The sequence below is a fragment of the Macaca fascicularis genome, chromosome 9 (genome assembly GCF_037993035.2).
Source record: "Macaca fascicularis isolate 582-1 chromosome 9, T2T-MFA8v1.1".
In the NCBI taxonomy this organism is placed as follows: domain Eukaryota; kingdom Metazoa; phylum Chordata; class Mammalia; order Primates; family Cercopithecidae; genus Macaca; species Macaca fascicularis.
This window is the reverse complement of record NC_088383.1, coordinates 29,230,816-29,255,254: the sequence shown is the minus strand read 5'-3', so window position 1 is coordinate 29,255,254 and position 24,439 is coordinate 29,230,816. Positions and strand designations below refer to the sequence as shown.

The 24,439-nt window shown below is 38.5% G+C and overlaps 1 protein-coding gene across 44 annotated transcripts in view; it reads right to left on the bottom strand.

The window, feature by feature from the left end:
* The window catches only part of WAC (WW domain containing adaptor with coiled-coil), a 92,026-nt gene that overhangs the window by 66,387 nt on the left and 1,200 nt on the right, over nt 1-24,439 (bottom strand). For 25 of the 44 annotated variants that reach the window (XR_012417553.1, XR_012417552.1, XR_012417555.1 and 22 more), the window contains exons 2-3: nt 24,368-24,404; nt 22,650-22,845 (exon numbers count right to left, since the gene is read on the bottom strand). Coding sequence is in view for 31 of the 44 variants with exons in the window: in XM_005564871.5 (XP_005564928.1) it covers nt 22,650-22,845; nt 24,368-24,404 (233 nt within the window). In the remaining 13 variants the exon portion in view is untranslated. Of the gene's footprint in view, nt 1-22,649; nt 22,865-24,063; nt 24,169-24,367; nt 24,405-24,439 lie in introns of all 44 variants that reach the window. The other 19 variants (XR_012417547.1, XR_012417546.1, XR_012417548.1 and 16 more) reach the window with 2 other exon arrangements.

Below are 24,439 nucleotides of genomic sequence, written 5' to 3'. Positions count from 1 at the left end.
GAAAACTGGATATCCGCATGCAGAAGAATGAAATTGGATCCTTGTCATACACTATATACAATCAGTAACTCAAAATGAACAACAACTGAAAACATAAGGTCCGAGACTGTAGAACTCCCACAAGAAAACATAGGGGACGAAACAGCTCTTTGACTTTGGTCTTGGCAATAACTTTTTTAATATTACACCAAAGGTACAGGCAACAAAAGCAAAAATACGTGTGACTATATCACACTAAAAAGCTTATTTCGCCAAAAAAGAAAAAAATCAACAAAACGAAAAGACAACCTATGAAACAGTAGAAAATATTTGCAAACCATGTATCTGATAAGGGGTTAAGTATCCAAAATCTGTAAGGAACTCATCAGCTTGATGGTAAAAAAAAAAAAAAATTTTAATGGGCAAAGACATTCAATTTACCATTTTTAAAACATACAAATGGTTGATAAGTATATTAAAAAGTGCTTAGCATCACTAATCATCAGAGAAATGCAAATAAAACTGCAATGATCTATTAGCTCACACCTCTTAGGATGGCTATCATGGAAAAAACAAGAGATAAGTGTTGGTGAGGGTGCAGAAGAGGGAACCTTTGTACGCTATTGGTGGGAGTAATGGAAATCAGCATAAAGGCTTCTTTAAAAACTAATAATAGAACTACCGTATGATCCAGCACACCTACAACTTGATATATATCCGAAGGAAAGGAAATCAGTATCTCAAAGAGATATACTCAATATCTGATCAGTGTTCTCATCCTCCACCATCTCCCAGGTGATGTCTAATCACCCTGGCAAATATTCAGCAGGAATCCTGCTCGGCTGGTGTCTTAGTTTTCTGTCGCTATAACTGAATACCAGATTGTGTAATTTAAAGAAGTTCATTTAGTTCATGGTTCTGGAAGCTGGAAAGTCGTATAGCACGGTGTCAGTCATCACATGACGAGAGGCCCAGTGCACACAAACTGAGGTCTCTTTTCCTCTTCTTACAAAGCCACCAATGCCATCATGGGGGCCCTATCCTGGTGACTTATCTAATCTTACTTCCCAAAGGCTCAACCTCCAAAAACCATCAACGTATGAATCTGGGAATTAAGTTTCCAACAAATAAAAATTTAAGGAACACACTCAAACCACAGCAGTTGGTTTAGCCAAATCCCCCCTTACCACTGTATGTTTCCTCTTAGTAATTTTCCATCCACTGACTCCTACACTACTCCTTGGCTATGAATTCCCACTTGCTCATGATGCATTCAGAGTTGAGCCCAACACTCCCACCAACTCCAAGACCTGGTTGCAGTTCTTATATCTACTGCAATCGTCCCGAAAAAAGAAAATCTTCCTTACTGTGCTTTAAACAAGTATCACTGAATAATATATTCTCTAACATAAGGCAGGAATGTGCCTGGAATGCTCAAAGAACTACAATGTTCATGTGAATGAGTAAACCTAAGTGAAGAGCATAACTCAGAGACATGAGGCTGGAGAGGTAAAAGGGCTAGGCAGGAGTAACAAGGTGTAGGGTCTCATGAGCCACTTGCAAGGACATCTGAGAGGGTTTTGAGCAGAAGAGTAACTTGAGCTCATTCCTACATAAAGGTACTGAAGAGTAGAAGGTTGGAAAGTAGAAAGACCGGTTAAGAAGGAGGCTCAAGATTATTGGCCTGGCAATTGGGAAACTGTAGTTTCTATTTAACAAAATGCAGAAGACCTGAGAAAAGCAGGTTTGGGAGGGGAAAACACACAATTCCACTTCAGACACTAAAATACTATCATCATAAACTATTATATGTGACAACAGATGTGCTAAGTAACTTAGACTGGGGTTGAGAGGATAGAGGAAGTAACTTTTAAGTTGAGGCCTGAAAAATAAGGAATTAACTAGGCAAAAGGAGTTGACGGAGCGAGAAAGAAAAAGCATGTGTGAGATACCTAAGATAAGTCAGAACTCTTACCGTCTTCAAAGAACATCTTAAACAAAAGAGCAAAGGGGAGGGGGGTGGAAAAGTAGAAAGACATAGGAGTTGACCACTGCGATGTCTGTGCTTTAAGGGCAATGGGAAGACAACAAAAGATTTTTACAGAAAGAAAGAGCAAATGTGCTTTTCTTAAAAGATGATTCTGACTGCAATGTAGAGAAAGAACTGGGAGGGAATGGTGGGGTAGTATGACTTTTAACTCAGGGCAAGAGACAATCATGGCCTAAGCTATAAAAAGCGAACAAATTCATGAGCTATTTGTGGATATTGAGGATAAGGGAGAATAATGAGCTAAGCAAAGTAAAGGAAACCAAAATACAAAAATGAACTTAAGTTAGTACAACTCCTAAGTTTTATTAAACCTCAGTAGTTCCTTCCATTCCACAGCAACAGAAGCAAACAACTTTACAAATATTTACTGATTCTAGATATCTGCATTTTGAAAAAATCCATTTTCACAAAAAATAAATCACATTTACAGTCGTGTCTCAGTATCCACAGGAGACTGGTTCTAAGATGTTCCCACTGATACCAAATTCCAGATGCTCAATTTCCTTATATGAAATAGTGTAGTATCTGCATATAACCTATGCACATCCTGTGTACTTAAAATCACCTCTGAGGCTGGGTGCAGTGGTTTATGCCTACAAATCCCAGCACTGTGGGAGGCAGAGGTGGGCTGATCACTTAAGGTCAGGAATTCGAGACCAACCTGGCCAACATGGCGAAACTCCATCTCTTACAAAAATTACGAAAATTAGCCAGGCGTGATGATGTGCGCCTGTAGTCCCAGCAACTTGGGAGACAGAGGGAGGAGAATTGCCTGAACCTGGGAGGTGGAGGCTGCAGTGAGCCAAAATAGCGCCACTGCACTCCAGCATGGTTAACAGAGCAAGACTCTGCCTCAAAAGAAAAAAAGAAATCTCTAGAATACTTATGATATCTATTACAATGTAAACAGTTCTTATACCCTATTCCTTAGGGAATAAGAAAGAAGTCTGTACATGTTCAGTAAAGACACAACCACCCTTTTATTCCCCAAATATTTTCTATCTGTGGTTGGGGAAACCACAGATGTGGAATCCATGGATACAGAAGGCTGACTGTATTAACATTTATAGTCTACCTTATATACCTTAACCTTAAAACTTTAACTTAAAACAATAACTCTTCCCTCAATCTTATATAGCACTATAAAATCGTATAATGCCTTTGTTCCTCAACACCATAAGTGTCTTAAGGAAAAAAGAAAAAGTCATACATTCAAATACAAATACACAAGAATTTCTGAAATATGAAATTCATTTTAAATTTAAAAAAATTAAATCCACCAGAAATAAAAATTGTATTTGCCCAGTGGATTAAGTTTAAAATGCTTAGTATCTACTATTTCAAGAGTTAAAATGAGTATTTCCTGAATTAAGCAGAAAATGAATACTGTATCTGGCGGGCAACTTAAGATTTACTAAATTGAAAGCTGTATTAACATAGTCACAAAGTAAACTACTTTTTACATACACAAAAATTACTTGTAGACAAATAGTACATACAGTATATACACCAAAAACTATAAAAGATTTCTGTTTATAATAGTTGTGAAAATTTTCAACCTTATTTCTCAATTTAAACCTAATAAATTCAGAGATAACTATTTTCCTGTTCTATCCTTCTCTAAATACTGATGAAAATATTAAATGAACGCTGGGGAAAATATTCCATTCATCTCCACACAAACAAATGAAGCCATAAACACTACCTCTGGCAGAGAAAGATACCATGGGCTGGCAGGACACAGAACAAATATTTGAAAGCAGAAATTAAAGTACAAAAATCAAAAGGCTCTCCTGTACAGGTCTCAAATCATTTATTCTGAAAAGGACCTTGGAGATTATCAAATTCAACCTTGTGTCTTTACCCAAGGAAGACCAAAAAAAAAAAAAAACAAAACAAAAAAAAGCAGCCAAGTGGTTTTAAGATTTGCTCATTGTCAAAACACTAAAAACCAAAATAAAAATGACAACATACAGACCACAAGACTGTTCTAAAACCTTTTTTCTCACTTCAATTCTTGTTATCGAGTTAACAATACTCTCTAGCAGCATACAACCCTAAATGATACGTAATATCCAAACCCAAAAAGGAACTTCCTCAAACACATTAGAATCCAGTCAATATTCAAAGAGTTCTGACTATATGATTCAACATTTTCAGTTTTAAATTTTATTTGGTGTAACTCCTTAACATGATGCTTTCACATTTACATTAAAAACCCAAAGGCCAACCAATAAGGGTCTTCTGAAGTAAAACTACACAAAACACAAGCTCTCTATACGCTTCTTTGAATCCCTCCATTGATAGCAACATTAATGATATTGAAAGAATTACAATAGAGGCTGGGCGCAGTGGCTCACACCTATAATCCCAGCACTCTGGGAGGCCGAGGTGGGCGGATCACAAGGTCAGGAGATCGAGAATCCTGGCTAACACCGTGAAACCCCATCTCTACTAACAATATAAAAAATTAGCCAGGTGTGGTGGCGGGCACCTGTAGTCCCTGCTACTTGGGAGGCTGAGGCAGGAGAATGGCGTGAACCCAGAAGGTGGAAGGTGCAGTGAGCCAAGACCACATCACTGCACTCCAGCCTAGGCGACAGAGCAAGACTCTGTCTCAAAAAAAAAAAGAAAAATTAAAATAGAAAGAGCGGGTAGTATCTAATGTCATTAAGGAAGAAACAGGGCTAACAAACCAAAATATAAAGCACCACTCTGACCAACAAGCCTAATTTTAACCACCTGATTCTGATCAATTCTGAGTCTAGGCAGAAAAGCCATAATGATACACCACTGCAGCATCCACAAAATTAAAGTTTTTTAAAGTCAGAAGATGGCTTTTCAAAAAACCACACATATACCTAAGAATAAATACTAAGAGAAAAAAAAATTGAAAAGTAACAAATAATTTGCTGATTTTTGAAAAGTAAACAGTATTACAATACACATACAAGGGCTGGATGTGGTGGCTCAAGCCTGTAATCCCAGCACTTTGGGAGGCCGAGGCGGGCGGATCACAAGGTCAGGAGATCCAGACCATCCTGGCTAACATGGTGAAACCCCGTCTCTACTAAAAATACAAAATAATTAGCCGGGCGTGGTGGCTGGCGCCTGTAGTCCCAGCTACTCTGTAGGCTGAGGCAGGAAAAGGCGTGACCTGGGAGGCGGAGCTTGCAGTGAGCTGAGATCGCGCCGCTGCACTCCAGCCTGGGTGACAGAGCGAGATTCCATCTCAAAAAAAAAAAAATACAAATATTAGTTGGGCATCATGGCGCATGCCTGTAATCCCAGTTCCTAGGGAGGCCGTGAGGCAGGAGAATCACTTGAACCCGGAAGGCAAAGGTTGCAGTGAGCAGAGATCGTGCCACTGCACTCCAGCCTGGGCAACAGAGCAAGAATGCATCTCAGAAAACACAGACACACACACACACACACACACACACACACACACACACACACACACACTGTAGACAGGAAACATAAAAGCATTTAACTTGTTTAAAATGACATCAATTCTCAAAACATTGTTTCTGAAAAACAATTTCAGATCCTACATCATTCACTCCAATATCTTAAGCTAATTCTTTAATCTCTGGGGATGGGTTTATTAAAAACAATAATTCAGTGAAAATAACAGTAAATAAGATAAAAGGCAATGTGGTTTATATTGTTTCAAATCAAAAATAAGATGGGATTGAAGAGAAACCAAGACTGATCTGCTATGTGGCCCCTGGTTTTTCTACAAGATGTGAATTCAACCCCAAAAAGACTTTACAACTGAGCCACTGCTGGATTGTAATAGCTATATGCTTTCAATAGGTTTACCTGTAAAAGTCACAGTTTTACTGTCAAAATGCACAAGCTCAAGAGCTAAAGCATGCCCATGTAATAGCTGCATTCTTTTTTTTCCCCTGATACAAAGTGATGAAAGTCACTTTACATCACTATAGTCACGTTAGAAATAAAATCACAACATAATCAATCACCAGTTCAAAACAATTAGCCATTCTTAAGGCTACAGGAAATAGAGCACTACATCTGAGAAGTTTTAGGGATGTACAAGTAGCTTCAAAAAGCTTACTTAATATTCAAATACAGGATATTTGGAAAACAGACCACCACTAACACCACCCCAAAATATCCCCATTATTCTACCTAATTTACTACAAAGAAAAACCATAAAAATCTCCTATTCAGATATGAATTTAAGAGGGTTTGAGAAACGATTTGGGAAAGAAACAATAAAATTAGTAGAGTCTGAACTGCAAAATTTAAAATGTCACTTCAGTATTCAAATCACATACAGCTTTTTATAGGATTACACTAATGCAACAGACACTAACAAGCAGTGCTACTTAAGAGACTGATAATGGTTTGGAATCAGCATATCAATTATGTACACGATTTTTAAGTTTACATGCTTATCATTTACACACTTTCCTGAAAGCCTGAAGAGACTATTTGCTTCCTCCACAAATAATACAAAAGCAACTTCAATTCAAACACTATAGGAACTCTGTAGTAGTAAATTCTTACGATTTTACGCTTAAACGCACTTAAAAAAGAAACTTTGAGGGACACCAGTTCTCTGAAGGTTACTGCCACTCACCTGTTTCTGAATATGTCAAATGACATATAAGACATTTAACATTTACTGAGCACGTATATATACACCACACCCCCCCGCCCACACACACACACAAATCGCTGCCTATTAGGAGCTCACAGTGTAGCAGGCAAACAACATACGTAAATAATTACAAATCTCTACAAAAGAGCTGTAATAAAGATAGGCCCAATGAAGGCTTCATAAAATAAAGTGGGACCTTGAAGGAGTAAGAGGTTTGGCAAAGGAAAAAATAGTAAGGTAGGAGTGGAGAGAGGACAGTTTTGGCTATGAAAACATACAATGGGACAACAGCATAAAAAAAAAATGTCTAGGACTGGGTAAGTGCTTTTACATGACTAGATTATAGACAAGGCAGAGAGTGGCTGAGAAAAGAGTAATGTGGGACTTTGGGTAATGGTGGCTCATGAAAAAAAAATTTTTTTTTTTTTTTTGAGACTAAGTCTTGCACTATCGCCCAGGCTGCAGTGCAGTGAGTGGCATGATCTCTGCTCACTGCAACCTCCACCTCCCAGGTTCAAGCGCTTCTCGGGCCTCATCAGTCTCCCACGTAGCTGGGATTACAGGTGCCAGCCACCACACCCAGATTAACTTTTTGTATTTTTAGTAGAGATGGGGTTTCAACCATGTTTGGCTGGCTGGTCTTGAACTCCTGACCTCGTGGATCTGCCTGCCTCGCCCCCCAAACTGCTGGGACTACAGGTGTGAGACACTGTGCCCGGCCATAACTTAAACTCTTTAAACTTCAAGTTATATTTACACAAGCCAAAAACCTAGTCTGAGATGCTAACTTTCTGGCATGGACATAACAGTTCTTTTCATTTCAGTAGCGTCTTATGTACATAAGAAAATGCATCTGATAAGTATATGTGGAAGCAGAGAGAAAAACTCGTATTTGGACAACTGTCATCAATACAACATAATTAAGACCTCTAAAATTCAGGCTTTCAGGGTTAATGAAAGTAATATGTTTAAATTTGTAGTTAATTTTTACTCAGCTTCGGGTAAGGAATGAGACAATAGGTCTCTAAACAAGATATTGCAGTATTTTAAAACAGGGCAATGAGTTCTGGAAGTTGCCCCTAAAAGAAAAGAATCAAGGACAACTCTCCAGGCATTAATCAGAACAGGGAACAGTCAAGTTAGAAAAAGATTTAGGAAGATTATCTATAGAACATTAGGTGGTGGCTGTCTAACAAGCAAAAAAGAGATATGTAGGCCTGGAAATCAAAGGAGTAACAGAAGCATGAGATACCCACAGCTACACCCAGGTAGGGTCTGAAAACTGAGAAAGCAGCAAAGACAGAACACCTCAGCAAATAGTAAATTTTCAGTCGCAGAGCTCAAGAATGAGATTAAAACAGCAGTACAGAAAGGAAAGCCAACGCCATAAAAAATCAAAAAGTTGGCTGGATGTGGTGGCTCACACCTATAATCCCAGCAGTTCGGGAGGCTGAGGCAGGATGATCATTTAAAGCCAGGAGCTCAAGACCAGCCTGGGTAACATGGCAAAACTCCGTCTCTATAAAAAATGCAAAAATTAGCCAGGAGTGGCAGCATGCGCCTGTAGGCTCAACTACCTGGGAGGCTGTGGCAGGAGGATCACTTGAGCTCAGGAATATTTTTGAGGCTGCAGTGAGCCATGATCATAGCCGTGCACTCCAGCCTGGGTGACAGGATGAGACTCTGCCTCAAAAACAAGACAAAACCAAAACAAAACTACAAAAATTGAGTTTCTTAGCTGTACTAGCCACATTTCAAATGTTCAATATACATGTGGCTGGTGGCTACCACACTGGACAGCTAAGACAGCAAACATTTTCAACCACATATTCTATTTGATAGAGTTGACCTAGTCTTGCATTCCCAAATATAAATAGACAACTATAAACAGCAAGCATCTGAGAACCCCAGTAACATGGATATGATGCAATAAACTCAAACCAGAAAAAAAAATGTATTTAACATGAAAAAAACTAAAAACCCAAATTCTCAAGAATATTTCTAGTAAATCAGTCATAAAATCACAAAAAGCTATGAAAAACTAAAAGCACAGCACCCAAAATAAAACTTGGAATAGCTGGATGAAATTAACACAGCTTTAAATATCAGGGAGTTGAAAGAAGATGCCAAGGGATTCTCCGCAGAGTCCAATGTACACTTAATTATTATCTAACTACTGCAACTCACTAATTTACCAGGCAAGACAGAAAAAGAATAGAACCAAAAAACATCTAACAGGAGTTCCAAAAGGACAAAAGTTACAAACAAGTAAAAGAGAAGAAAAAAAAAGAGTGTGGCAGATGACTCTTCAACGGATAGTGTCAGACAAAAAGGCACTAAGCATTCAGGGTATTGTCCAGGGTCTTTAGAAAATTAAAATGTTGGCCAGGCGTGGTGGCTCACTCCTGTAATCCCAGCACTTTGGGAGGCCGAGGCAGCTGGATCACCTGAGGTACAGAGTTCGAGACCAGCCTGGCTAACATGGTAAAACCCCGTTTCTACTAAAAATACAAAAAATTAGCTAGGTGTGGTGGCGTGCGCCTGTAATCCCAGCTACTCAGGAGGCTGAGGCAGAAGAAATCACTTGAACCCGCGAGACGGAGATTGCAGTGAGCCAAGATTGCGCCATTGCACTCCAGCTTGGGCAACAAGAGCGAAACGCTCTCTCGAAAAAAAAGAAAGAAAATTAAAATATAATTAAAAAAATAGGCCGGGCGCGGTGGCTCACGCCTGTAATCCCTGCACTTTGGGAGGCCGAGGCGGGCGGATCACAAGGTCAGGAGATCGAGACCATCCTGGCTAACACGGTGAAACTCCGTCTCTACTAAAATACAAAAAATTAGCCGGGCGCGGTGGCGGGCGCCTGTAGTCCCGGCTACTCTGGAGGCTGAGGCAGGAGAATGGCGCAAACCTGGGAGGTGGAGCTTGCAGTGAGCCGAGATGGTGCCACTGCACTCCAGCATGGGCGACAGAGTGAAGACTCTGCCTCAAAAAATAAAATAAAATAAAATAAAATAAAATAAATAAAACGCACTAATTAGAAGTAATGAAAAAAGGCCTACACTTACAAAGTGAGATTTGTGAAGTTTCAGACCCAACAATAAAGGAGGAAAAACTAAACTTTCAAGCTGGGTGGTAGAGTAAATTAGGAGTCATACATCCCAATGGGTATCTATCTATGAAAAAGAACTAGGTTTGGTATCAGCTTCGCGTTTCTAACATTGAACGGTAATCAGCATTTTAGAAATATCTTCAGGAAAAACAAATATTCAAGGATAAATGATTTTTTAATATAGCCAAAAGATAATTTATTCAGACCTGAAAACAAAATGAAGACATTTCCCAATATGCAAAGTCTTAGATTACAATTCACAAAAAAAGTTGTAAGTCTTTTTTTTCTTCTTTTTTTGAGATGGAGTCTCACTCTTGTTGCCCAGTCTGGAGTGCAGTGGCATGATCCAGGCTCACTGCATCCTCCGCCTCCTGGGCTCAAGTGATTCTCCTACCTCAGCCTCCCAAATAGCTGGGTGCATGCCACCACATGCAGCTAACTTTTGTATTTTTAGTAGAGACGAGGTTTCACCATGTTGGCCAGGCTGATGTCTAACTCTTGACCTCAGGTGATCCGCCCACTTTGCCCTCCCAAAGTGCTGGGATTACAGGAGTGAGCCACTGCACCTGGCCAAAAGCCCTAAGTCTTTAAGCAAACATATGTAACAGATAAAGCAAAAAGTGCTTTTAAAAATGAGAAATGAAATCAACTATGCTAGAAAATTATCCTATCTGTCAGAAAATCCTAAATCAAATAAAGATACAAAAGACATACTAATTATTCATTACATAATTAAAAAGCTTGATCTACTGACAGAGAGCTTTGTACCCAACAGGAAATACATTATTTTCAAATATCCAAAAAATACCGACAAAGTATCCAGAGATAGTAACAATCCTAGTTCCAAAAAGCCAAGAAAATTAGAAACAGTAAGCCTAACAGTCATTTACAAAACTGACTCATTTAGATTTTTAAAATACACTTCTTAAGAGATCTGGGTTAAAAAAAAAAAATCAAAACTGAAATTACATTTAGGCTTGAATAAAAAATGAGACATGACTCTTCAACTTTCCATCAAAACCTATGCAATATGAACAAAGCAGCAAAGTTTATAAAATTTACATGTTTAAATAAATAAAATTGGTCAAACTCAAAGGGGAGTTTAACGGTCTAAGTATTTCATTCTATTTTTCCAAAATAATTAACACTGGCATTTATTTAACAGCTATATAAAAAAGGAACTCTCATAACTATGCAAAAATAAAAAATTATTTTAGTTTTAGAAAGTAGTACTTTGAGGCCAGGCGCGGTGGCTCAAGCCTGTAATCCCAGCACTTTGGGAGGCCGAGACAGGCGGATCACGAGGTCAGGAGATCGAGACCATCCTAACACGGTGAAACCCCGTCTCTACTAAAAAATACAAAAAAACTAGCCGGGCGAGGTGGCGGGCGCCTGTAGTCCCAGCTACTCGGGAGGCTGAGGCAGGAGAATGGCATGAACCCGGGAGGCGGAGCTTGCAGTGAGCCGAGATCGCGCCACTGCCTGGGCGACAGCGCGAGACTCCGTCTCAAAAAAAAAAAAAAAAAAAGAAAGTAGTACTTTGGGACTTATTATTTTAAAAAATCAAAGTATCATAACTGCGATTCAGGTATCTGTGCATATATTAAGTATGAACGCTTAGAAGACTGTCAAGGACCCAGCAGGCAGCAGAACAGAAACCAGCCCCAATAACCACAGAAAAGCCTGAAGGCAGCAGAGAACAGTACTTCTAGCAGCCTGTCACTCTGTACCCCAACTTCTCCAGCTTTCTTCCATTACAATGAATCTTTTCACAATCAACAAGCACACAATTCTATGAAGTTAGAACAAATTATTAAATGCAGAAATATTTTATCATGATCCTCTCTTCATCCTAACCAAAGTATTCCCAGGATATCATAATTCACTAGTATTGCTTTTTCAGCTACCAGAAAGGATTAGTTCTATGAATATAGAACAGGTCAGAACCTTTCGGAAGATGCCAATAGTAGTAGGTCATGCTCTTTGGGCACACTTTCATACAAAGTCAGAAGTAATTAAAACCTACACAGAAAGACTAGCACTATATTTAAATATATCAACCACACACATTCTAATTTTCCTTTAAGATGCAAATACTCCTAAGGGTAAACTTCAAGAAATCTTTTGTTAACACCTAAGGTTGGCCTAAGTATACTTTACTAACTTGGGGAAAAGCTATTTTTCAAACCGAGATAAAAGCTAAATGAAATTTACCACTGATGTGTCTCAGGACAGCTTTATCTAGAGACGAGGGGTTATGGTGGAAATGTAGTACCTAAGTACGTATTATCTAAAGTAACACCAGTGGCTCCAGATACTACCCAATATATCTCACTGGCCTGTCCAATTAGAAACTTCTCTACTGCTAGGCATTAGATACCCTTGCCACAGGATATTAAGTTAGCTATTTAATAGCAATCACTTACAAATCCTATCTGTGAATCTAAAAGGCTATAGAGAATTCTTTGAAACAAGAACACATTACACGATTTGCCAAATAACCACTCTAATAATCAGACTGTTAATGATAAAACTCACATTCTCCAATGTCCGATTCAGAGTTCCTCTTCCCTTCTGTGTACTCTCCCTAAATCTGCAGTTTATAAATATTTAAATTAACCCAGTGTTTATTTTAAAATTGTTTTCTTTTTTTAGACCGAGTTTTGCTTTTGTTACCCAGGGTGCAACGAAATGGCGTGATCTCAGCTCACCACAACCTCCGCCTCACGGGTTCAAGCAATTCTCCTGCCTCAGCCTCCCGAGCAGCTGGGATTACAGGCATGCACCACCATGCCTCGCTAATTTTTTATTTTTAGTAGAGATTGGGTTTCTCCATGTTGGTCAGGCTAGTCTCTCCCAGCCTCAGGTGATCCGCCTACCTCGGCCTCCCAAAGTGCCAGGATTACAGGCATGAGCCATCGCGCCCGGCATAAAAACTCAGTTTTCTAGGCTCCATCGACTATTGCTTTGATTCTAGGTAATGGGGATGGAGTCAAGGAAGCTATAACTTTAAAAGTTTCTCAAGGGAGCCTAATAAGCAGCCTAATTTGGGAACCATTACTCTAAACCTGCACTGCTTTTTTTTTTTTTTTTTTTTTTTTTGAGACAGTCTCACTCTGTCACTCAGGCTGGAGTGCAGTGGTGCAATCCCGGGTTCAAGCGATTCTCCTGTCTCAGCTTCTCGAGTAGCTGGGATTACTGGTATGCACCACCGGGCTCCAGCTAATTTTTGTATTTTTAGTAGATACAGGGTTTTACCATGTTGCCCAGGGGCTGGTCTCAAACTCCTGAGCTCAGGTGATCTGCCCACCTTGGCCCCCCGAAGTTGGTGGCATTACAGGCGTGAGCCACCGCGCCTGGCCGTTTTCTGTTTTTTAACCCTTACATCTATCCCTAAAAATCTCTAAACCACAAAGTCCTGGAGATGGGCAAGTTCCAAGTCAGAATGTTCCCACAGCCCACATCATGTAGGTCTCATCTGGCAAAGTGTCCAGCATGTTTCTTCCTAACTCTAAACAAAGCAAGCAGCAGCAGCTTTAGAAGTAGCTACAGATTGCTAATCTGACACTAAATTTAATCACAGGAGTAACAGCATGCCTAATAATCTACTCTGTCACAGTCTGGGCACTGAGGTAAATGCTTTAGAAGTGTTAGATACACACAATCTCATTTAACCCCGCAAGAATCCTACAGGGATGGACAGAAACACTCAGAAACTAAGTAGTATGTTAGGTCACTTAGCTATGAGTGCTGAACCAAAACACAAACCTAACTGAAAAATGATTTTCCTAATTAGCTAGAAATATAAAGTAGGTATCAATATTCCCTGAGCCCCAAATGAAAACTACTTCTAGTCAGTCCTCTAAGATGGAGAGTCAACACCAAGAATTTGTTTAATCCACTATGCAAATATTAATACAAGCTTAAAAAAAGGGAACACGATGTGAAACAATTTTACCAAAAAATCTGGAAAGAAGCTGGACTCAGTGGCTCACGCCTGTAATCCCAGCACTTTGGGAGGCTGAGGCAAATGGATTACATGAGGCCAAGAGTTTGAGACCAGCCTGGCCAACACGACAAAACCCCGTCTCTACTAAAAATACAAAAATTAGCTGGGCACGGCGGTGTGCACCTGTAATCTCAGCTATTTGGGTGGCAGGAAAATCACTTGACCTGCGGAGGTGAGCTTGCAGTGAGCCGAGATTGAGCTGCTGCACTCCAGCCTGGGTTGACAGAGAGAGACCCTGCCTAAAACAACTACTACAAAAAAAAAAAAAAAAAAAAAAAAAAAACCAATTCTGGAAAGATTACAGAATACATAGTTCAAGGACCCATTACCTCCAACCTTGCTTTGCATAAATATGGCATTTCAGAAGTCAAGCATACAAAAAACTTTCTTTAGAGAAATAAAAATACGTGTGCAAGTCAGACAGGCCAACAGGGCAATCACATTCTTCAGAACTGCACTGTCCAAGTCAACAACCACCATTCACATGTGGCAATTAAACACATGAAATGTGGCTTGTCCAAACTGAAATGTGCTGTAAATATTAAACAGACACTGGATTTCAAAGATCTTATACAAAAAGGGAATATAAAGTACGTCATTAATAGTTTTTAAGATATCAATTACATGTTAAAATATTTTTTATATATTAGGTCAAATATACTTAAATTGATTCATTTTTACTTTTTTTTAAGCAAAGCTACTAGAAAAGTGCACATACAGTTTGCATTTGTGGCTAACATATTTCCACTGGACAGTGCTGCTATAGAACCGTTATTGGAGTGAAGCATAGGCATCACCCGAGATCTTGTTAAAAGGCCGATCTTTGGAACCCACCCCAGAATTACTGACTATAGTATCTCCAGGTGCTTAGTATACACATTCAAGTCTGAGGAACACTAATCCAAAATACTGTAATTTCATTCCCTTAAATTATAACAATCCAAATTTTTTTAATCTATCCGTTCAGTGAAATACTATGAAGTTTCAGGCACCATTCTAGGTCACAGGAATACAAGGTGGTTAAAACATTAAAACTCACTTCCTCTTCTGGTGGAGCTTATATTCCACAGAAGGCAAGCAAACAAAAACTAAAATACAGTCAGCTCTGCTATAACATTTATTTCCAAATACACAAATTTGTTTGAAAGCTGATATATCAGAAAACAGCAAATTTCCCACCCATGTGTATTTTCACCTGTGAGAAACACTAGTTACATCAAGCTGCACAGGAATTCGCAAGGCACAGATACACACAGCTCAAACATCTAATAGGTCTTAGTTCATTATGAATTATGAGTCAGGTCCATTCACATTTGATGTTACAAGTTTTTGTCTCATATCAGGTATCTTCCATCCATCACTTCACAGTAATTCATGAGCTGCAACCCTTCCAATGAGTGGCCACTTCCACAGAAGTCAGATTTTGGTCAAGGTAAAGTGCCATTGCGGTGCTAAAGTATTCCTTAACTATTTTATATGTATAAAACTAAGTTACAATTTTCATTAGGTTCTTATCTTTTTAAAATATGTCACTGACAATGTTTTTGGTTACTGTGCTCCTAACCCCTTTTTCCCCATAAATTGGTGTGGTGCAATTTTGCACAGCACAGTGACCTTCAGGAATGCCCATGTCATGTTATAGCACAATGACTATAAGTAAATCATAACAGGTCACCTTTATACAAGGAAGGAACAAGCGGGGCAAGGAAAGAATGATGAGAATGACTGTTTCACGGTGTTCAGCATGGGCAGAGAAGGCCCTGTGAGAGGGTGACACCTAAGCAGAGAACACATTACTGGAGTGAGCACAGTAGGAGAAACATAAAGGTGCATAATATGCAGAACCCCCGAGACAGGAACAAACTTCTGACTGCAGGGCCAGTATGGAGAGAGTAGCATAAACAAGAAGATAGTAGAAGAGGCTGAAAAAATACCCAGACACCACATTACACAGGATCTAAGTCTTGCTAAGAAACAAGGAGTCACTGGAGGGCCGTGAGCTTGAGAGAGATGTGAGGTGACTGGCATTTTAACTGGATCACTGTGGCTACTGTGTGGGGAAACAATTATATAAAGCAAAATGAACTCAGGAACACCAGGGGGCTCTTGCAGAATTCAAGCTGAGAAAAGCTGGTAGCCAGAACTAAAATGATAAAGTAGTGAGAATTAGTTAAACTTGGAGTTTAAAATTTAACTAATGTGGCAGAGATAAAATTTTATGTGAAGAGACTTCCTTTCCAGTTTCAACAACAGTAGGCTAAATACTTTATAATTTCATCAGCACAACAGGAATAATACTGATCAGCCTATTTCAAAGAGCTACTGTGGAGTCAGATGAGAAACAATATAGAAACCCTCTGAAAATTATAAAGCATCGTACAAATCCTGAAAAGGACTGTTCATACAATATATTTACAAGCCCCAAATAACTGGTTTTGTCAGGAGGTGGAGGTCGCAGTGAGGTGAGATTGAGATCGTGCCACTGCATTCCAGCCTGGGTACAAAGTGAGACTCTGTCTCAAAAAAAAAAACACACACACACACACACAAAAACTGGTTTTGTATGATTAAATTGACAATGAATTATATCTAATGCCTGGTCTTTCCAGCATCATTTAACAAAATGATGCACTACCCCCCAAACAATTCTGCACAACAGAGTAAGGTAACAGATGCTTAATAGAGACAAATTAAAATACATAAATTTTCTGTGATTTACAGACCAAAACCCTCAGTGTGTTACACCAAAAATTTTAAATACTTCTTGCACAACTAGAAAACAGTTCAATTAAGACTGTCTTAAAGGATCTAAGGATCTAAGTGAACTCATTCCAAAATATTATGATTGTAAAATAGAAATACCATTAAATCATAAACAATACATAATAACCATGTCTAAAAATATAAAAAATGTTAAAATGTGATGATGAGAAGCCATAAGACAAATGACTTGGTGCTGGTGTTCAAATTTAAAAATTTACATGCACAGATGCTTACATCACAGACAGTTTTCTAAAACTAAAAAAAACGCTGAAGAGTTGGAACATTAAGACTGCTACTCCTTCAATCTTATTCCATTTCTCTTGAAACAGAGTATGTTTCCTGTGTTTTCTAAATTGACCAATGGAAATCCAGTGCAAACATTTCTGCATAGTATTATCACTGAGAATAAATCAATGAAAAAAGGTCATGTGTCACTATTTTTACTAGACAAAAAATACTTTAGTCAATAGTATTAAAATCCAAACATTAGTATATTAGATTACATACAATATTTCCACTTTGTAAACAAGTCTTTAGATATGAGGGATTAAGAGAAAATGGACTTTTCCTAGTGAAATTTGTGTCATGCTTCCATGTCAAAATTTATTTTTGAAAATAAAACACTAATGTGACAACTGGGCCTAGAACTACACAAATACATTTTATCAGCATACTATAATTTGGCACGTTGTAACCACTGAGGGAAGATAGATGAAGATATTAGGAGGATAAAAGCAAAAATACCTTCAAACTAATTCATGCCATAGTAACCACCACCAAATAAGCTTTCAATACAAAAGCGTTTCATCTCTGACAATGTACAAAAGTTACCAAAGTTAGAGAACTAGTTTCTAGATGCAGCTGTCGCTATCTCTTCAATTTTATTAAATTTTCCCTCATTTGTAAAACTGTGAAATAAGGATACTACCTGTTGTCTTCCAATGTCAACATGAATATCAAAAGCAACTGTTAATTTCTATAGTACTTTCTATACATTTCTAATGTTAGTAATTTCTAACATTACTAACGCAAAGCATATTTCGAAGTCATCTAAATAAGGACAAGACCATGTTGCTCAACTGCCAGTCTATTATTCAATGTGAAAGACTCAAACTTTACTAATTATATTTAAAAAAAAAAAAGACAAATTATCGCCAAATAATCCCTACTAACTCCTTCAAAATGTTAACAGTAACTTTTGTTTGAAAGTTAGGGAGATGAAAATACATTTCCAAATTTTTCCAAAGATATAGCTAAATGACAAGATAAAAACTTCACTATGGGCCAGATGCGGTGGCTCACGCCTGTAATCCTAGCACTTTGGGAGGCCGAGGCAGGCAGATCACTTGAGGCCAGCAGTTTGAGACCAGCCTGGAAAACACGGTGAAACCCTGTTTCTACTAAAAATACAAAAATTAGCCTGGCATGATGGCGCACGTTTGTAATCCCAGCTACTTGGGACATTAAGGCAGAAGCATCGTTTGAACCCAGGAGTTAGAGGGTGCAGCCAGCCGGCATCACACCACTGCACTCCAGCCTGAACGACTCTTATCTCCAAAAAAAAAAAAAACAAAAACAAAAACAAAAAAAACCCTAACGATTGTACCTTAAGGTTTTTGCTTTTGGTTACTTTAAACAAAAAATCATATGTTTATAGACAGATCACAGACTATATAACAGTAACTAATTTCACAAAAAAACCTTTTAATTATACTCTCATATAACCTCTCTTAAATTTACAATACACATTATTTCCTTTAATAAATCTTAAAGGATAAACTCTCTAACTCTTTATACACGTTATGTTAAAGTCTTTTTTTTTTTTTTTTTTTTTTTTTTTTTTGAGATGGAGTCTCGCTCTGTCCCCCTGGCTGGAGTGCAGTGGCGTGATCTTGGCTCACTGCAAGTTCCGCCTCCCGGGATCACGCCATTCTCCTGCCTCAGCCTCCTGAGTAGCAGGGACTACAGGTGCCCACCACCGCGCCCAGCTAATTTTTTGTATTTTTAGTAGAGACGGGGTTTCACCGTGGTCTCGATCTCCTGACCTTGTGATCCGCCTGCCTTGGCCTCCCAAAGTGCTGAGATTACAGGCGTGAGCCACCGCGCCTGGCCAGCAAGTCTTATTTTAACTAATAAGGTTTTTGGGAGTAAAAACTCACAATCCCCGATTTCTCATTTTTTATAGTATACCTGAAAGTCCTTTCATACGTTACTTCCGAACGAGCATTTTTCAATGAAATCCAAGATGCTAAGAAATCTAGTAATTACTGAAAAATGCTGATGCCAGTAAAGCCTAATCCTAAAGAAAACAAACACTTTACAAGTTCCACATTTGTTTAACTTGCTTTGTAAAATACAAGTTACAAATCGTAGCATATAGGTTATTATTAGTAAAGAATATCATTAAATCTTCAAATAAAAAAGAAATTTGTAGTTCAATGAATATAGAAAGTAACCTGCTGTAACCTTAAGTTTTTTACATGCTTAGAGCTTAGATAATCCAACTCACTTGCATTTGATTTTTGCTAATGGTCTTGAACTTATATACATTAATTCTTTTTTCTTTTTTTAAAAAAGAGACGGGTCTCACTCTATCAACCCAGGCGAGAGTGTGGTGGCACAACCACAGCTCACTGTTAACCTCAAACTCCTGGGCTCAAGCAATTATCCCACATCAGCCTCCCAAGGAACTGGGATTACAGGCACTAGGACTACATGCAGGCATCACCGCACCCAGCCAATTAAATTTTTTTTTTTTTTTTTTTTTTAGTAGAGACAGGGTCTTGCTATGTTGCCAAGGCTAGTCTCAAACTCCTGGCTTCAAAGGACCCTCCCATCTCAACCTCCCAAGCAACCAGGATTACAGAGATGAAGCAGTGCCTGGCTGCTTTTTTTTTTTTCTTCTTCTTAAGACAGGGTCTCAATCGGTCTCCCACGCTGCAGTGCAGTGACACAATCTCAGCTCACTGCAACCTCCACCTCCTGGGTTCAAGTGATTCTCCTGCCCTAGTAGCTGAGATTACAGGCACTCATCACTGTGCCCAGCTAATTTTTATATCTGTAGTAGAGACAGGGTTTCACCATGTTGGCCAGGCTGGTCTCAAAACCTGACCTCAGGTGATCTGCCTGTCTCAGCCTCCCAAAGTGCTGAGATTACAGACGTGAGCCACTGAACCCACCTGAATTCATTTTTGGATAAAAATCCAAAGTAGTTTATAATGCCTGCAATAAAAATCATACATATACACTTTTAACAAGTTAGTGCCAAACACATCATTAGCAATAAGAGAAAAAATAAAACACCAAAAATCAAATTATGACTAAATATCTCAGTATTAAATGAGGAAAAATCACCATTTTACATTTTTTAAAGATAGTATTAATATCAAATATTTACTCTCAATTCCAGAATGGAGATATATCTCATATTATATTCCTATATAATATAAAGGAATATGGCAGCCAGGTCTGTTAGAGATGGCAGAGCCAGGAATGGAACTGCAGTATTAGCTGGAAGACTCCAGAAGACAACAAGCAGCTAAAAAGAAAATCAGAAAGTGGGGCCTAACTTAGCAAGTGATTAGATCAGAAAAACATCAAGTTTCTTGCAAATGAAGCTGAAGAAACATCAGGAAAGATGCAAATTTTTAAAAACGAAAAGTTAACAAGTACCTGGAGTTCACATAGGCAGAAAAATGAAAAAAACAAAGTGAAGAAAAAATAGGTACAGAAAAAGTAAGTGGCTAAAACACCACTAGCTCTTAAGAGTCAAAGTATTTAAGAATAGCTTCAAGGCCAGGATCACATCTTGATTCCCAGGAGTATCACACAAATGTTGGCACACAGTAAATGCCCCACGTTTGCTGAATGAATAAGCAACAGAATGTTCCTGGGATTACTTCACCTGTAAAAGAATTGGCTGAGCAAGGTTGGCTGGAAATGATTGAAAGCATTTATAAAGTAAGTTTCTTTGAATGAAAAACTGACTTCTTGCATTTGGGAATATACTGGATCACAGTCACTAAAATAAGAGCCAACCTGGAAGATGAGGTGTCATATTTTGTTACAATCACCAAATTTTTCAAAATAAAGTACAGTATAGTACAACCAATACCTCCTCTCCAAGAGCTAACATTTGAAATGAAATCTGCTATAGAAGAGTGGTTGGTAGACAGTACCATCTCGGGTTTTACATAACACTATGGAAAACATACCCACAAAACTGGTAACTCTAAAAGTTTAATTTTGCACCCCAATAACTTGTAACACTTTAATAATCAAATACACCTGCTACTACTGTTACAGACAAAAACGTGGTTTATCTGCATAAACAGCACTAAGCTATAACTACATTCAATAGAGAACTACTTTCTTCTCATCCGAATTATTCAAACCCAGTGCAATCTTCTGACCAGTATTAATTTTCTCAAACCACTAATTATGTAGAGGAAGCCAATGTTTCTCAATATATGATCACAATGAATAAAGCTGATTGCTATCATAGGAGGACAAAAGGGACCAGAAGATGCAAGGTATTTTTTTAAAGTAAGCAAAATATTAACGAATTAGTTGCCAATAGGGGCAAAAAGTCACATAATACTTTACTCAGTTTTCTTGGAAGCTTTTAATATTGTAAATCTACTTAAGATATATTATCTACGTGAGCAACATGTTACAGTAGGAAAGAATATAGATGTCTTTACTAAAATTGCTTTGTTCCTTAATGCATGCTTTTGACATGAAATGTAATTCTAGCAAATTTAGGGCAAATTAACTCTGAAAATAGTTACTGAGAATTGGTTTTGTTTACTTATTCTCAGCCTCCTACAACAAAGAGCTTGAGGCAAACTTATAATTGAAGACAGATGACTGTGCAAAAGAAATCAGACTAACTTTTAAAAAGAGTATTTCAATGAACCAGGTATCAAAATCACATCAGCGAAACTGAGAATACTGAAAAAATGTTTACAACAAAAAGCAAGAATGTATCCTCTAAGTAATGAATAATTTTTTAAATCTAGGAACTATCCTGAAAAAACATACTGAGTTTTTAAATTCATAATTTATCATCCTAATTAGAAAACAGATTTGAACACCTTAAAAAGTAACAAACTGGGGCCGGGCGCGGTGGCTCAAGCCTGTAATCCCAGCACTTTGGGAGGCCGAGACGGGTGGATCACGAGGTCAGGAGATCGAGACCATCCTGGCTAACACGGTGAAACCCCATCTCTACTAAAAAATACAAAAAACTAGCCGGGCAAGGTGGCGGGCGCCTGTAGTCCCAGCTACTCAGGAGGCTGAGGCAGGAGAATGGCGTAAACCCGGGAGGTGGAGCTTGCAGTGAGCTGAGATCCGGCCACTGCACCCCAGCCTGGGCGACAGAGCAAGACTCCGTCTCAAAAAAAAAAAAAAAAAAAAAAAAAAAAAAAAAAAAAAAGTAACAAACTGAAGCAACAACAAGGATCTCGAAATAAACTTAAATCTTTGTAAGTACAAAGTTCCTTTCTTGGAAAAACGTCCTGCATTTTCCCATCCTTAACAAAGTATGTTTTAAACTATATTCATAAATGCATTCCCTTGTTACCAGACACTAAAGTCCACTTTTTTTTTGTAATGGAGTCTCACTCTGTCACCCAGGCTGCAGTACAGTGGCACCATCTCAGGCTCACTGCAACCTCCACCAATCAGGTTCAAGTGATTCCCCTGCCTCAGCCTCCTGGGTAGCTGGGACTATAGGCGCCTGCCACCACCACCATGCCCAACTAACTTTTGTTTCTAATAAGAGACAGGTTTTCACCTGTTGGCCAGGCTGGTCTCGAACTCCTGACCTCAAGTAATCTGCCTACCTTGGCCTCCCAAGTGCTGAGATTACAGGCGTGAGCCACTGCACCCGGCCTTAGAGTCCACTTTTTAGATGCTCACATCAGCATCTTATTTCTACAGTAACTTGTTCAGAGTAAAAAAAAAAAAATTGATAGGATTAAAATATTTTAATGACATAACCGAAAAGTAACTTTTTCAAGCTAGAAATACTCTGCCGCCTATTGTTTTATATAGAGCTATTGTTAAACGTATATGTCAAAGTTTCAACAAGAAAGATACTCACCACCATCCCTCTCTCTAACTCTGTGAGTATGAACATTTTTGGCCTTACTGTGACCTGTGCTGTCACTGTATTTGTTTTCAGGACTATCAGATCTCCGCAACATTTTATTTGGTGGTGAAGGATCTGCGGCGTCTCGCATCTTTTCATGTCTGTGATCACCGCTACTGGGGTGACTCTTCGATGAATACTTAAGTGCCTGTAAAACATCACCCCCCCAAAAAAAGAGAGAAAGAATTGAAACCTTAAACTCCCTAAACTAATTTAAACATAAATTTTGGTGTATTATTACCAAATTTTATGAACTTACAAAATTAAAATTTCCACTTTCTGCTTTACTCTTTAAAGTTTCTCAGACAAAAAACCTAATGCTTGTTACAATAAGACTCCTGCTACAAATCATAATACTAAACATTTAAAAAGAAAAAAAAAACTCCATTATCTTATATATAAATCAAACCACCTTGGCACACTGATTCTGAAAAAAAACAAATCTGGCTAGGAATATTTAAAACCATTTTTTGACAGTCAAAAGAAAGCTAGAAATTCAGTACTACTATAATCAATTTCTGCTGTACAGCTGATATACACAAGCACATGTATAAATAAGCACATGCATATTTTTGCAAACCTACAAAAAAAAAAAATCCACACACTGGTTTCTCCAATTCTTTGATTCAAATAAGGCATTTCAGACCTAACTTCCTTACTCTCACAGGTGTGGGAAACAATTTTAAGGTATAAAAATATTGACCAAAATAAACTAATGTGAGTACTATTTCAAACCAAGTATAATGCACTCAAAATAATCGTTTAGCTTTATTCTAACACATATCTTAGGACAACCATGATGTACTAGTCTGTTGCAATGTGTAATTAGCTATGCTTTGGAGGACAGATTCACTAAGGTTTAATTTTTGACATATCCAATGTTTTACACATCAGAGGACGGTGTTTTCAAATTCAGCTGTACAACACAACTATCAGGTAGAAACCTGTTCTCTGGGCCTTTAAGATGTAGAAAGTGTTTCTGTAGTTATTTGGTGGTTAACAATCATTTATGAGGTTTGCCTCCTGAAAACTGGGGCCACTTCTAGCATAATCCTTAGAACTTTACACGCAACGACTGCAGTAACAAAAAGGAACCCACCTACCTAGAACCACCTACATCAGAATGATTATCCAAGTACCCAAAAACCTCAATTCTTACAGAAACAAAAGTACCATCTTTTACTTATAACGCAATTAACTATACCAAAAATATTAAAAAGGAAAAGAGGACAGTACTCTATAACCGACTTAAAAGTTTTAAGTCATTTAGCTATTTATCCCAAGTCCTTCACTTAATTTTAGTATCTTTACATTAACTTTCAGTTCCCCCCACACAATAAATAAATAAATAAGCCTCGGAAGTCACCTATCATCTCATCCCATCGATTCCTTCACCCGCAAATAATCCAGTCAGGTCTTTCTGGCTGCAAATGATTCTTTTTTCCTAAATCAGCGAACTCCCTCCAGTCACCTGTCAAAATAAGTCACTAAACCTTGCTGGAGAGCACTAATGGAACCAAACCTCGAATTTTAAGGGGACCCGCGGTGCTAGTTTCGGATGTGTTGCACCGAAGGGCCTGTATCGACTTCTGAGGCCTGCGCTCGAGTAGCAGTCCCTCCCTTCCCCCTTCGGCCCCTTCCAATCCCTCCACCCCGGCCTCGGCTGGTACCTGGTAAGGCTGCGAGTCCCCCCTCCGGTCGTGACAGCTGAAAAACAGGAAGAGAAGACAGCGACATAAGAC